This window comes from Elephantulus edwardii, unplaced genomic scaffold, assembly GCF_000299155.1.
Source record: "Elephantulus edwardii isolate Elephantulus edwardi_28Jun2011 unplaced genomic scaffold, EleEdw1.0 scaffold00001, whole genome shotgun sequence".
Classification (NCBI taxonomy): Eukaryota; Metazoa; Chordata; class Mammalia; order Macroscelidea; family Macroscelididae; genus Elephantulus; species Elephantulus edwardii.
This window is the reverse complement of record NW_006399751.1, coordinates 4,469,490-4,480,388: the sequence shown is the minus strand read 5'-3', so window position 1 is coordinate 4,480,388 and position 10,899 is coordinate 4,469,490. Positions and strand designations below refer to the sequence as shown.

The 10,899-nt window shown below is 39.0% G+C and overlaps 1 protein-coding gene across 5 annotated transcripts in view; it reads left to right on the top strand.

Moving 5' to 3' along the window:
• The window catches only part of NFAT5 (nuclear factor of activated T-cells 5, tonicity-responsive), a 125,098-nt gene that overhangs the window by 108,196 nt on the left and 6,003 nt on the right, over nt 1-10,899 (top strand). For all 5 annotated transcript variants that reach the window (XM_006878649.1, XM_006878650.1, XM_006878652.1 and 2 more), the window contains 2 exons: nt 6,958-7,106; nt 8,352-10,836. In XM_006878649.1, the coding sequence (XP_006878711.1) occupies nt 6,958-7,106; nt 8,352-10,836 (2,634 nt within the window). The remainder of the gene's footprint in view (nt 1-6,957; nt 7,107-8,351; nt 10,837-10,899) is intronic.

The following is a 10,899-nucleotide window of genomic DNA, read 5'->3' as shown; positions in this document are numbered from 1 at the left end:
TATATATATATAGTTTTCTATCCATTTGTTGATGGGTACTTGCGTTGTATCCATCTCTTTGCTATTGTGGATAACATAGGTTTGTATACATATTTGAATGGTGGTTCTGATTTTGGTAGGGTATGTTCCCAATAGTGCAGTTGCTGGGTCAAATGATACTTCTTTTTCCAACTTGTTGAGAAAGCACCAAACCACCTTACCTAGTGATTGCACCATTTTACGCTCCTTCCAGCATTGAATAAAGGCTCTAATCACTCCACAACCTTGCCAGTATTTGTTGTTTGCTGTTCTGTTGAACTTTGCTCTTACTGCTGGGGGAAAGACCAGGTCTTGAATCAAACAAACTTTAGTCTTCAAAGTGACATCATTCCTTCTCAGTACTTTGGAGAGATCCTTAACAGCAGACTTTTCTTGTGTAATTTCTTGATTCCTGGTGCCAAAGATGTTGATTACAGATCCAAGCAAGATGAAATCCTTAACATTTTCAGTCTTTTTGTTATGTCATGATATTGCCTGTTTCTCTAATGATTGCTCAGCATACAGATTAAGTATGAAGAAAGGATAAGAGCCCTGACACACACCTTCCTTGATTTTAAAACATGCAGTATGCTCTGTTCAGAGAACAGAATGTTGGCTTAGGTATAAGTTTCATAATAGCACTATTAAGTGTTCTGGGATTCCCATTCTTCTCAGTGTTAGCCATAGTTTTACATGATCCACACAGTCAAATGCTTTTGCATAGTTAATAAAAGACAGACATTCTTCTAGAAATCTCTGCTTTCAACCAGGATCCATCTAACAGTGTTATTCAGCTTTCAGATGCATAACAAGTGACTGAAAAGACTAGGCCTGAATCACATGTGCCTTAGTCCTCAAACTGACATCATTGCTCCTCACTTATTTGGAGAAGTCCCTTACTATAGACTTTGCCAGTGCAATACATCTCTTGATCTCCTGGCTGCTAGTAACCTATGAACAGTAGAGGATAATTCTTGTCTGTCACTTTGCTATACTTGTGGGTTGTTGTGATGCTGAAAGATGTGCCACTGGCTTGTCAAATGCCAGAGGAGTCATATATAGTGGATCTCCCAGATTACGGAAAAACTGGGAAGATGGACTGGCCATCCACTTCTTTTTTTATTTTTTGTGTGTGTGTGTGTGTGTACCATCAAATTGGATCTGACTGGTATGGGAGGAGATTGTCCTCCTTCTTCAGCAGAACATCTGTTGGATTCAAACCACTTGTGTCTAGGATTGCAGTGCAGCTTCTTCCCACTAGGTGACCAGAGCTCGCCTGGCCATCCACTTCTGAAATCTCAGGCCTCTGAAAACCTGTTAACCATTCTGTTGTTTATCATTGAGTCAGGCTGACTCACAGCTGACCCTCCAGTGGGTTTTTAGAGGCAGTTAATTGCACAGAAGGAGATTGTACATCCTTCTCCCACAGAACAGCTGGTGGATTCAGACTGCGTGCCTTCAGGATTGCAATGCAGCTTACTAATCATTGTTATTGTTATGTGCCATCAAGTCAACTGCGACCCATAGTGACCCTTTGTATTACAGCTCTGAAGCCTGCCCTGTCCTGAGCCAGTCTCACTAATTGCAGCATACCAACTCCCATTGCCTCAGTTACTGTATCAGTTTATCTCATCCAGGGTCTTCCTCTCCTGCACTGTCCCTCTACTCTTCTTTCTCCAAGGACCAGTCTCTCATGGCTACGTGCCCAAAGTATGTGAGATAGAGCTTTAAAATCTTAGCCTCAAAGGAGAAACTTGCTTTCACCATAAGACAGACCTGTTTGTTTTCTTGGTGGTCCAAGGTATGTTCAAGATTCTTAACCAGCACCACAGTTTAAAAGCATCGATTCTTCTTCTGTCATCCTTAGTTGTTGTCCAGCTCTCTGATGCATAGCTAGAATTGCAAAGACCTTGGACTGAATTAGGCTCACCTTAGTTTCAAGACTGACATCATTGTTTTTCAGTACTCTGGAGAGGTCCCTGACAGCAAATTTTCCCAATGCAATTAATCTTTTGATTTCCTAACTATTGGTACTAAGAGTGTTAATTGTGGAGTCGAGCAATTTGTGATTGTTAACAAGCTCTGTTTCTTCACCATGGCGATGCCAATTGGCCCTTTGGTGAGAGTCTTTGCTTGATATTGAGCTTCAATCTGTATTGAAGACTACAGTTCTCAACCAGCAACAAGCGCTTCAGGTCCTTCTGTTTCAGCAGGCAAGGTTGTGTCATCTGCATAATGGAGATTGTTAATGCCACAATTTTGATGCCACATTTCTCCTCATAAAGCCCTGCTTTCTGGATGTTCTGTTCTGCATATAGATTGAAAAGGTATGGAGACAGGATGCATTCCTGACTCACTCTTTTTCTGATTTTGAACCATGCAGTGTTTCCCTGCTCTCCTGAGGATTGCTTCCTTGTCCAAGTATAGGTTTTGTATAAGCACAATCAAGTGTTCTGTTAGAAGAATCTAAATTAGAACATTAACCATTGGGGGAATCCAAATTAAATCAACATCATAGTAGCTAAAATAAAAAATAGTTCCAGCCTCAATTGTAAGTGAGGATAAACCAGCTCAATCATACATTGCTAACAGGAATGTAATAATGCAGCCATTGTGGTAAACAATTTGGCACTTTCTTATAAATCTAGACATGATTGTCATGTGACTCAGCAACTGCACTCTTGATTTTTGCCCCCCAGATAAAAAAGCCTATACATATGAATCTTCCTAGTAACTTTATTTTTAATGCCCACAACCTGTACATAATTCAGATGTTCTGTTTTGTATAAATAAGAGATGGAACATTGTGGAACATCAATACCATGGAACATTATGTTGTTGTTGTTGTTGTTATATGCCGTCAAGTTGCTTGTGACTCATAGTGACCCTGTGTACAACAGCCCTAAACTCTGCTCTGTCCTGTGCCATTCGCACTGTCTATGACACTCCCATCCCGATAACCCCAGTTACTGAATCAATCCACCTCATAGAGGGCCTTCCCCTCCTGCACTGTCCCTCCACCCTCCCAAGCATGATGTCCTTCTCCAAGGACCGGTCTCTCCTTACAACATGTCCAAAGTATGTTAGATGGAGCCTCAGAATCCTTGCCTCTAAGGAGCCACCCGGTTTAACCCTTTCCAGGATAAATCTGTTTGTTTTCCTAGCAGTCCATGATACTCTTAGTACTCTTCTCCAGCAACACAGCTCAAAGGCATCAATTCTCCTTCTATCTTCCTTGGTCGTTGTCCTCTGATGCATTACAAGTGATTACAAAGACCATGGCCTGTATCAGACGCACCTTAGTCTCCAGAGAGACACCATTGCTCTTTAGTACTTTGGAGAGGTCCCTAACAGCAGACTTTCCCATGGCAATATGCATGAGATGTTAATATACCCAACAACTTTCAATGAGTCTCTTCATAATTAAGGTGTAATAAAAGCCAATCCCAACATGTTACAGTTTGTATGATTTTATAATGTTCTTAAAAGAAATAGAGAACAAATTGGTTGTTGCCAATTGTTAAGACATGGAGCAGGTTGAAGGATAGAGGAAGTTAAGTGTCTTTATAAAAGGATAGCATAAAGGATTCTTGTGGTGAAAGAACCATTTGAATCTCATTTAATGGTAGATATGTAGCCTGCACATAGGATAAAATTACATAGACATAAACGTGCACGCACACACGTACATGCCTGGGAAAATCTCTTAAGAGATATGTTAATTATAAACATGTTATTATCCTAGTTGTGCTATGTATTACAGTTTTGCAAAATGTTGTAATTGAGAGAATCTGGGTAAAGGTTACACTGGATTTCTATATTAATATTTTATAGAGATGTTTTTAAACAGTTTTTCACATATCAAAATTTTAAATTTAAAATTCAGTGCTTTTGAAGATACAGTGAAACATGGAATATGGAAAATAAACAGCAGAGTACGTCGAACTAATTCTATGCCCTGGTGTTGTTGTTGTTGGTTGCCATCGAGTCAAGAATGACCTCATAGCAACCCTATGAACAAAAGCCTTTCTTTTTCCTTTTTTTTTTAAGGCTTTCTATAAGTATTGTCATTTTTCAAAGTTCATAGAGTTTCCAGAGGCATGTTTAGGAAGTGGATACTATTCCTGCTTCCAAACCTGTCTTAAACTGGGAGTTCCAGCAAACACTGTCCACAATGGGTCACCATTATGATATTTAACACCCCAGTGGCACAAGGTTCAGCATCACAGTAACCTCAGGTTACCTAACAGCAAATTGAGCAAAGAATGCTGAGCACTTAGAAGAATGTTCCTCCAAAATATAACAACCACCAACTTTTAAACCACCAAAAAGGTGCTGCCTTTGAGATAGCACAAGTATACACTGACCAGGCCACTTGTTATTTGTTATGTACTCTTGAGTTAAAACTGACTCAGCTAACCCTCCAGTGGGTTTTCAGAGGCAATAAATTGCACAAGAGGAGATGAACCATCTTTTTCCTGTGGAGCAGCTAGTGGATTTGAACCATTTCCCTCAGTTTGGCAATGTTCCTTACTACCAAGCCAGAGGACTAACAATTTCTGCCTTCATTAGTACTACATTCTGATTGAATTAAAAATCAAAGATAGCAATTTAAACAATGAATCAACCATATTTGATGTAAACCAACAATAGTGGACTTTCAAAGTGTTCTGTGTTTTTTGTGTACTGTTCAGTTGGAACCAAACCATAACTGGCCCCTCCAGCAGGTTTTCAGAGGCACTTAGTAGCATAGGTGTTGATTGCCCATCTTTCTCTCACAGAGAAGCTGGTGCATTGGAACTGTGTGCCTTTTGGATGGCAACACAGCTTCTTGTCACTAGGCCATCAGAGCTCTCTGTCCTGTGAGAGAAATCTTTGAAATATCTAAAACTTGATCTCAAACATTATTTCATTTTACTGGTGTTGGTAAAATCTAGGTGAAAACATGGCCAGAGAACATGAGTAAAAAACTTTTCAAGTTACTTGGAGTAACAAACACAGACTGTCAAAAGTTAAATGAGGTTTTTAACCTCCCTCAGTGTAATGTTTCCTCAAATATTACATGTTTGTGTTTGTTTTTCTTTTCTTGTTGTGTATCATCAAATTGGATCTGACTGGCACAGGAGGGGATTGTCCCTCTTTCTCCAGCAGAGCATCTGGTGGATTAGAACCACATGCTTTCAGGATTGCAGTGCAGCTTCTTTGCCACTAGGCCACCAGAGCTCCCCCAAAATTACTTTTTTTAAAAAAAATTTTTGTTTTATTTCCAAAATTACATTTTTAAAGTTGACTTTGAGGCAAGTTTCAAGTATTTTTAGATTAAAAAAATTTTCTTTAGGTAAAAAATAGTAAAGATAATGGTGAGGTTTGCTTAGGATAGGACATGATTCAGAGCTATTGTTCAGAGTGTCACTGTGAGTGGTAGTTGATTTGACAGTGCACCAACATATTCATTGGGAGCTCTGGTTGCCTAGTGGTAAGGAATTGTGCTGGCAACCCATAGGTGTGTGGTTCAAATCCACCAGCTGCTTTACAAGAGAGAGATGAGCCATCTCCTCCCTTATGATTAACTCCCTCTGAAAACCCACTTAAGGATCAGCTGTGGACCAGTTCCAGCTTGACAGTACACAACAGCAACATCCTATTCATGTATAATAAATGCCTTTTAAAAAAAAACAAAAAAAAACCCACAAAAAAAATCCCCACCTTTCATTAGCCACAATTTCTTTTTGCTATTTATCTCTCCAAAGGGTCAAAGTCATGCTAAACTTTAGGTCAGTATTTCAATCAAGAAGACCATCTTGAGTGACATCAGTAGGCTTTTACTAAGTTATAATAACAGACTCAAATAGATAGAAAAGGAGAGGGAGTACAAGTATTGAGGCAGTGGAATCTGCCATATGCTTCCTTCTTAATGAAAATCTCAAAACTGCTGTCAAGTAGAAGGACGTTGGGAAACTACTTGCTCATTTGCTTTGGAGCTTTTCTTGATGAGCCACAAAGGTCCTTAAATTTTGAAAGGAAATTTTTTTAAGTCTTATCTAAAAGAGAAAGGTGTTCATGTGTTAACATAGCAAATTCAGGTTTGCAAAGATAACTTGCTTAGAAAGCAAATTGATTTAAATACTTAGTGCATTTTCTAATTGAGATTTGCATCAAGGAAAGAAATGTTTCGATAATCTTTATGTTTCAAGTTTGACTTGATCAACATTCTTTGTAAATTTTCACTCAAATCACAAGTTTTTTCCACTTTATGTTTTATATTGATTTGCATACAAAATTCATTATATATAAAATATGTATCATTCATGGACATTGTGTTTCACACATTTCTACGTTCACAGAGTGTTTCAAGCAACCCACTCATGTATATTGTTTTATAAAATTAAATCACCATTGATCTGTGGGCACTATTACCCCATTTTTTCAGGTCCCTGTTGGCTCTTTCCTAATTCCTTCACACACACCCCACCCCAAACCCTGTACTCTGTTATCCTAGTGATTTCCTCCCTTCCCCCAATCAGAATGTTTTAAATCACTTTTTTTTTAAGTTTTGAAACTTTGTATTTCTTAAGCAGTCATGTGGTAAGAGGAAAAAGAAAGTATAAAAGTGGTAATTTAGCTTTTACCTGGAGATTTCTAAGCTGAATCCTGTAATGTACCAGATCATATGGATCACTGTTATTTAAGGAACTTTGGGAAGGTCCTGGGAATCATAGCTTTATCATTGAACTGCTTAAGCTTATTTAACCTGCACTCTCACGCAGTCCTAGAAGTCCTGAAAGCAATTCTGCTTGAAGACATGGAGGGCATATTTTGATATACAGTTATTTCATGCTTCTATAACATCATAAATAAAATTTAAATTACAACTAATAGTCATGCAGTATTTAGTTATTTTGGTAATTTAAAAGTTTTATTTTGTGTTTTTGTGTGCAGCAATGAAAACTACTGGATGTAGCTTGGATAAGGTAAATATTCTTCCTAATGCCCTGATCCCTCCACTCATATCAAGCAGTATGATTAAAAGTGAAGATGTTACTCCAATGGAAGTAACAGCAGAAAAAAGATCTTCCCCAGTTTTTAAGGTGAGCCATATTGACTAGTGCCCCAAATCATAACCTCAAATACTAAAATTGTTCTATCTTTAATGATTTTCTTTCCCTTGTGTTTATGTTTTTACTTTTCATAATTTGTTCATACTCTGTTAGCTTTGAACTGTTGTTCAGTCCCCTCCAGTGAAGTACAACTCTCGGCGACCTGAGCTCTGTTCTGTCCTGTGCCTTATCATCCCTTTTACAGTTGATCCTATTACTGCAGTCACTTTGTCATTCCATCTCATTGAGGAGCTTCCTCTCTTTCACTGGTCTTCTACCTTTTCAAGCATGATGTCCTTTTCCAAGGAATAGCTTCTACTAAAAACATTCTCAAAGTATGTGAGATGAAATGTCATCATCCTCTAAGGAAGCACTCTGCCTCCTTAGGATATACTTAATTAATTTTGCTTTTCAAATTGAATGTTTTCCACTCCAATAAAATTGCCTAGAAAGTGAATTCCAATGCATATTTTTGCCAAGAGAGAAATGTTGGCTAGACTCGTAGGATGTAGGATATTAAAAATTTGGAACATTTTTATCTTTTCCTGCATTAGTCTTTTCTTATAAATTTCCCTTCCCTTTTTCATGTGTTCCCTATGATGTTGTTGATGATTCGGAAGGTCAAGATATTTTAAAATTTGCTGTTTATTTATGAACCGCAGAAGTAATACAGTTTTAATACCTTTACTATACCAAAGTTTATCATTAATTGATGGCTGAACTTGTTATTTGACCATCTTTGTTTATACTACTTTTTTTAATGCCCTGAGGATAATCACGTCTTACTGTCTCTGAAAATCATCATCTCGCCACCTATTTTCTGAATGATAATATAGTGAGGAAAATTTATCCTGCATTTGATTAGATCAGTAATGATTTTATTTTTCATTTTGACCAAAAATGTATTGTCCTTGTACAAGAAGTCATTTTTTGGTTTAGAAACTGTTTATGGGCGAGCTCTGGTGGCCTAGTGGCAAGAAGCTGCACTGTAATCCCAGAGGTCGTGTGGTTCTAATCCACCAGATGCTCTACTGGAGAAGGAGAGACAATTTCTTCCTGTACCTGTCAGATCTGATTTGACGGTACACACACACAAATAATAAAATTTTAAAAATAAATAAATGTATAAACTGTTTATGATTAGTTTTCCTGATTAGAACAATAGTGATTTTTAAAGTATCCATATTTATGTATATATGTATTATTTGGGGATTAATTTTTTTCTTTTCTTTTTAGACAACAAAGACAGTTGGACCAGCTCAGCAAACATTAGAAAATATCTCTAACATAGCCGGAAGTGGGTCTTTTTCGCCATCGTCATCATCTTCCCACCTACCTTCAGAAAAGGAGAAGCAGCAACAGATTGCACCCAAGGCGTACAACCCAGAGACTCTAACAACCATTCAAACACAGGACATTTCACAGCCCACCACTTTCCCAGCAGTTTCTGCTTCTAGTCAGCATTCTAGTAATGATGCACTACTGCAACAAGCTACACAGTTTCAGACAAGGGATACTCAACCAAGAGAAGTGTTACAATCAGATGGTACCGTGGTTAATTTGTCTCAGCTAACGGAGACATCACAGCAGCAACAGTCTCCACTACAAGAGCAAGCGCAGACTTTACAGCAGCAGATTTCATCAAATATTTTCCCATCACCAAATAGTGTGAGCCAGCTACAGAATACTATTCAGCAGTTGCAAGCAGGAAGTTTTACAGGCAGTGCTGCTAGTGGCAGCAGTGGAAATGTTGACTTGGTCCAACAAGTTTTAGAGGCACAACAACAGTTATCTTCAGTTTTATTTTCTGCTCCAGAGAGTAATGAGAATGTACAAGAACAGCTTAATGCAGATATATTTCAACAAGTCAGTCAAATTCAAAATAGCGTGAGCCCTGGAATGTTTTCCTCAACAGAACCTGCAGTCCATGGCAGACCAGATAATTTAATAACAGGAAGAGGTGAAAATGTTCATCCCCAGGCTGAAAACACATTGTCTAATCAGCAGCAGCAACAGCAGCAACAAGTGATGGAATCATCAGCCGCAATGGTGATGGAGATGCAACAGAGTATTTGCCAGGCAGCTGCCCAGATACAGTCAGAATTATTTCCTTCACCTGCTTCAGCAAATGGAAACCTTCAGCAGTCTCCAGTTTACCAGCAGACTTCTCACATGATGAGTGCGTTACCTACCAATGAGGACATACAGATGCAGTGTGAATTGTTTTCTTCTCCTCCTGCAGTTTCTGGAAATGAAACTTCTGCAACTAATACGCAGCAGGTTGCAACCCCTGGCACTAGCATGTTCCAGGCACAAAATCCAGGAGATGGAGAAGAAACTGGAACACAAGCAAAACAAAATCAGAACAGCGTCTTTCAGACCATGGTCCAAATGCAGCATAGTGGGGACACTCAACCTCCAGTTAATATTTTTTCATCTACTAAAACTATGATAAGTGTTCAGAATAATAGTACTCAGCAACAAGGCAACGGCTTATTCCAGCAAAGTAATGAGATGATGTCACTTCAATCTGGGAGTTTTTTGCAGCAGCCTCCTCATGCACAGGCTCAACTTTTTCATCCTCAGAATTCTATTGCTGATACTCAGAACCTTTCCCAGGAAACTCAAGGTTCCATTTTTCATAGCCCAAGTCCTATTGTCCGTAGTCAGAGTTCTACAACCTCTTCTGAACAAATGCAGCCTTCAATGTTTCATTCTCAAAATACCATTGCTGTGCTCCAAGGCTCTTCTCAAGACCAGCAGTCAGCCAATCTGTTTCTTTCCCAGAGTCCTATGAATAATCTCCAAACTAATACAGTAGCTCAGGAAGAACAGATTTCATTTTTTGCTGCACAGAACTCAATTTCACCACTTCAGTCAACATCAAACACTGAGCAGCAAGCTGCTTTCTCACAGCAAGCACCAATATCACACATCCAAACTCCTTTGCTGTCTCAAGAACAGACACAACCATCTCAACAAGGTTTATTTCAGCCTCAGGTGCCCCTGGGCTCTCTTCCACCTAACCCAATGCCTCAGAGTCAACAAGGAACACTCTTTCAGTCACAGCACTCAATGGTTGCCCTCCAGAGTACCTCTCCATCCCAGGAGCAGCAGCAGCAACAGCAGCAGCAGCAGCAACAACAGCAGCAGCAGCAGAGCATTTTATTCAGTAATCAAAATACCATGGCTACAATGGCATCTCAGAAACAACCACCCCCAAACATGATATTCAACCCAAGTCAAAATCCAATGTCTAATCAGGAGCAACAGAATCAGTCAATTTTTCACCAACAAAATAATATGGCACCAATGACTCAAGAGCAGCAACCCATGCAATTCCAGAATCAACCCCCAGTGTCCTCACTTCAAAACCCAGGTTCTACCCAGACTGAATCACCACAGAACTCTTTGTTCCATCCTTCTCCTCAGATTCAGTTAGTCCAAGGGTCCCCTAGTTCTCAAGAGCAGCAAGTAACACTCTTCCTTTCTCCAGCATCCATGTCTGCATTGCAAAGTGGTATAAACCAACAAGATATGCAACAATCTCCTCTTTATTCCCCTCAGAGCAATATGTCAGGAATCCAAGGAGCCACATCTTCACCTCAACCACAGGCTACTTTATTCCACAATACCGCAGGAGGTACAATGAACCAACTACAAAATTCTCCTGGCTCATCTCAGCAGACTTCAGGAATGTTCTTATTTGGCATTCAAAATAGTAAGAAACTCTTAACTTTTCAAAATTTAACTATTATTTATTTGAAATAGTAAGATTGTTATT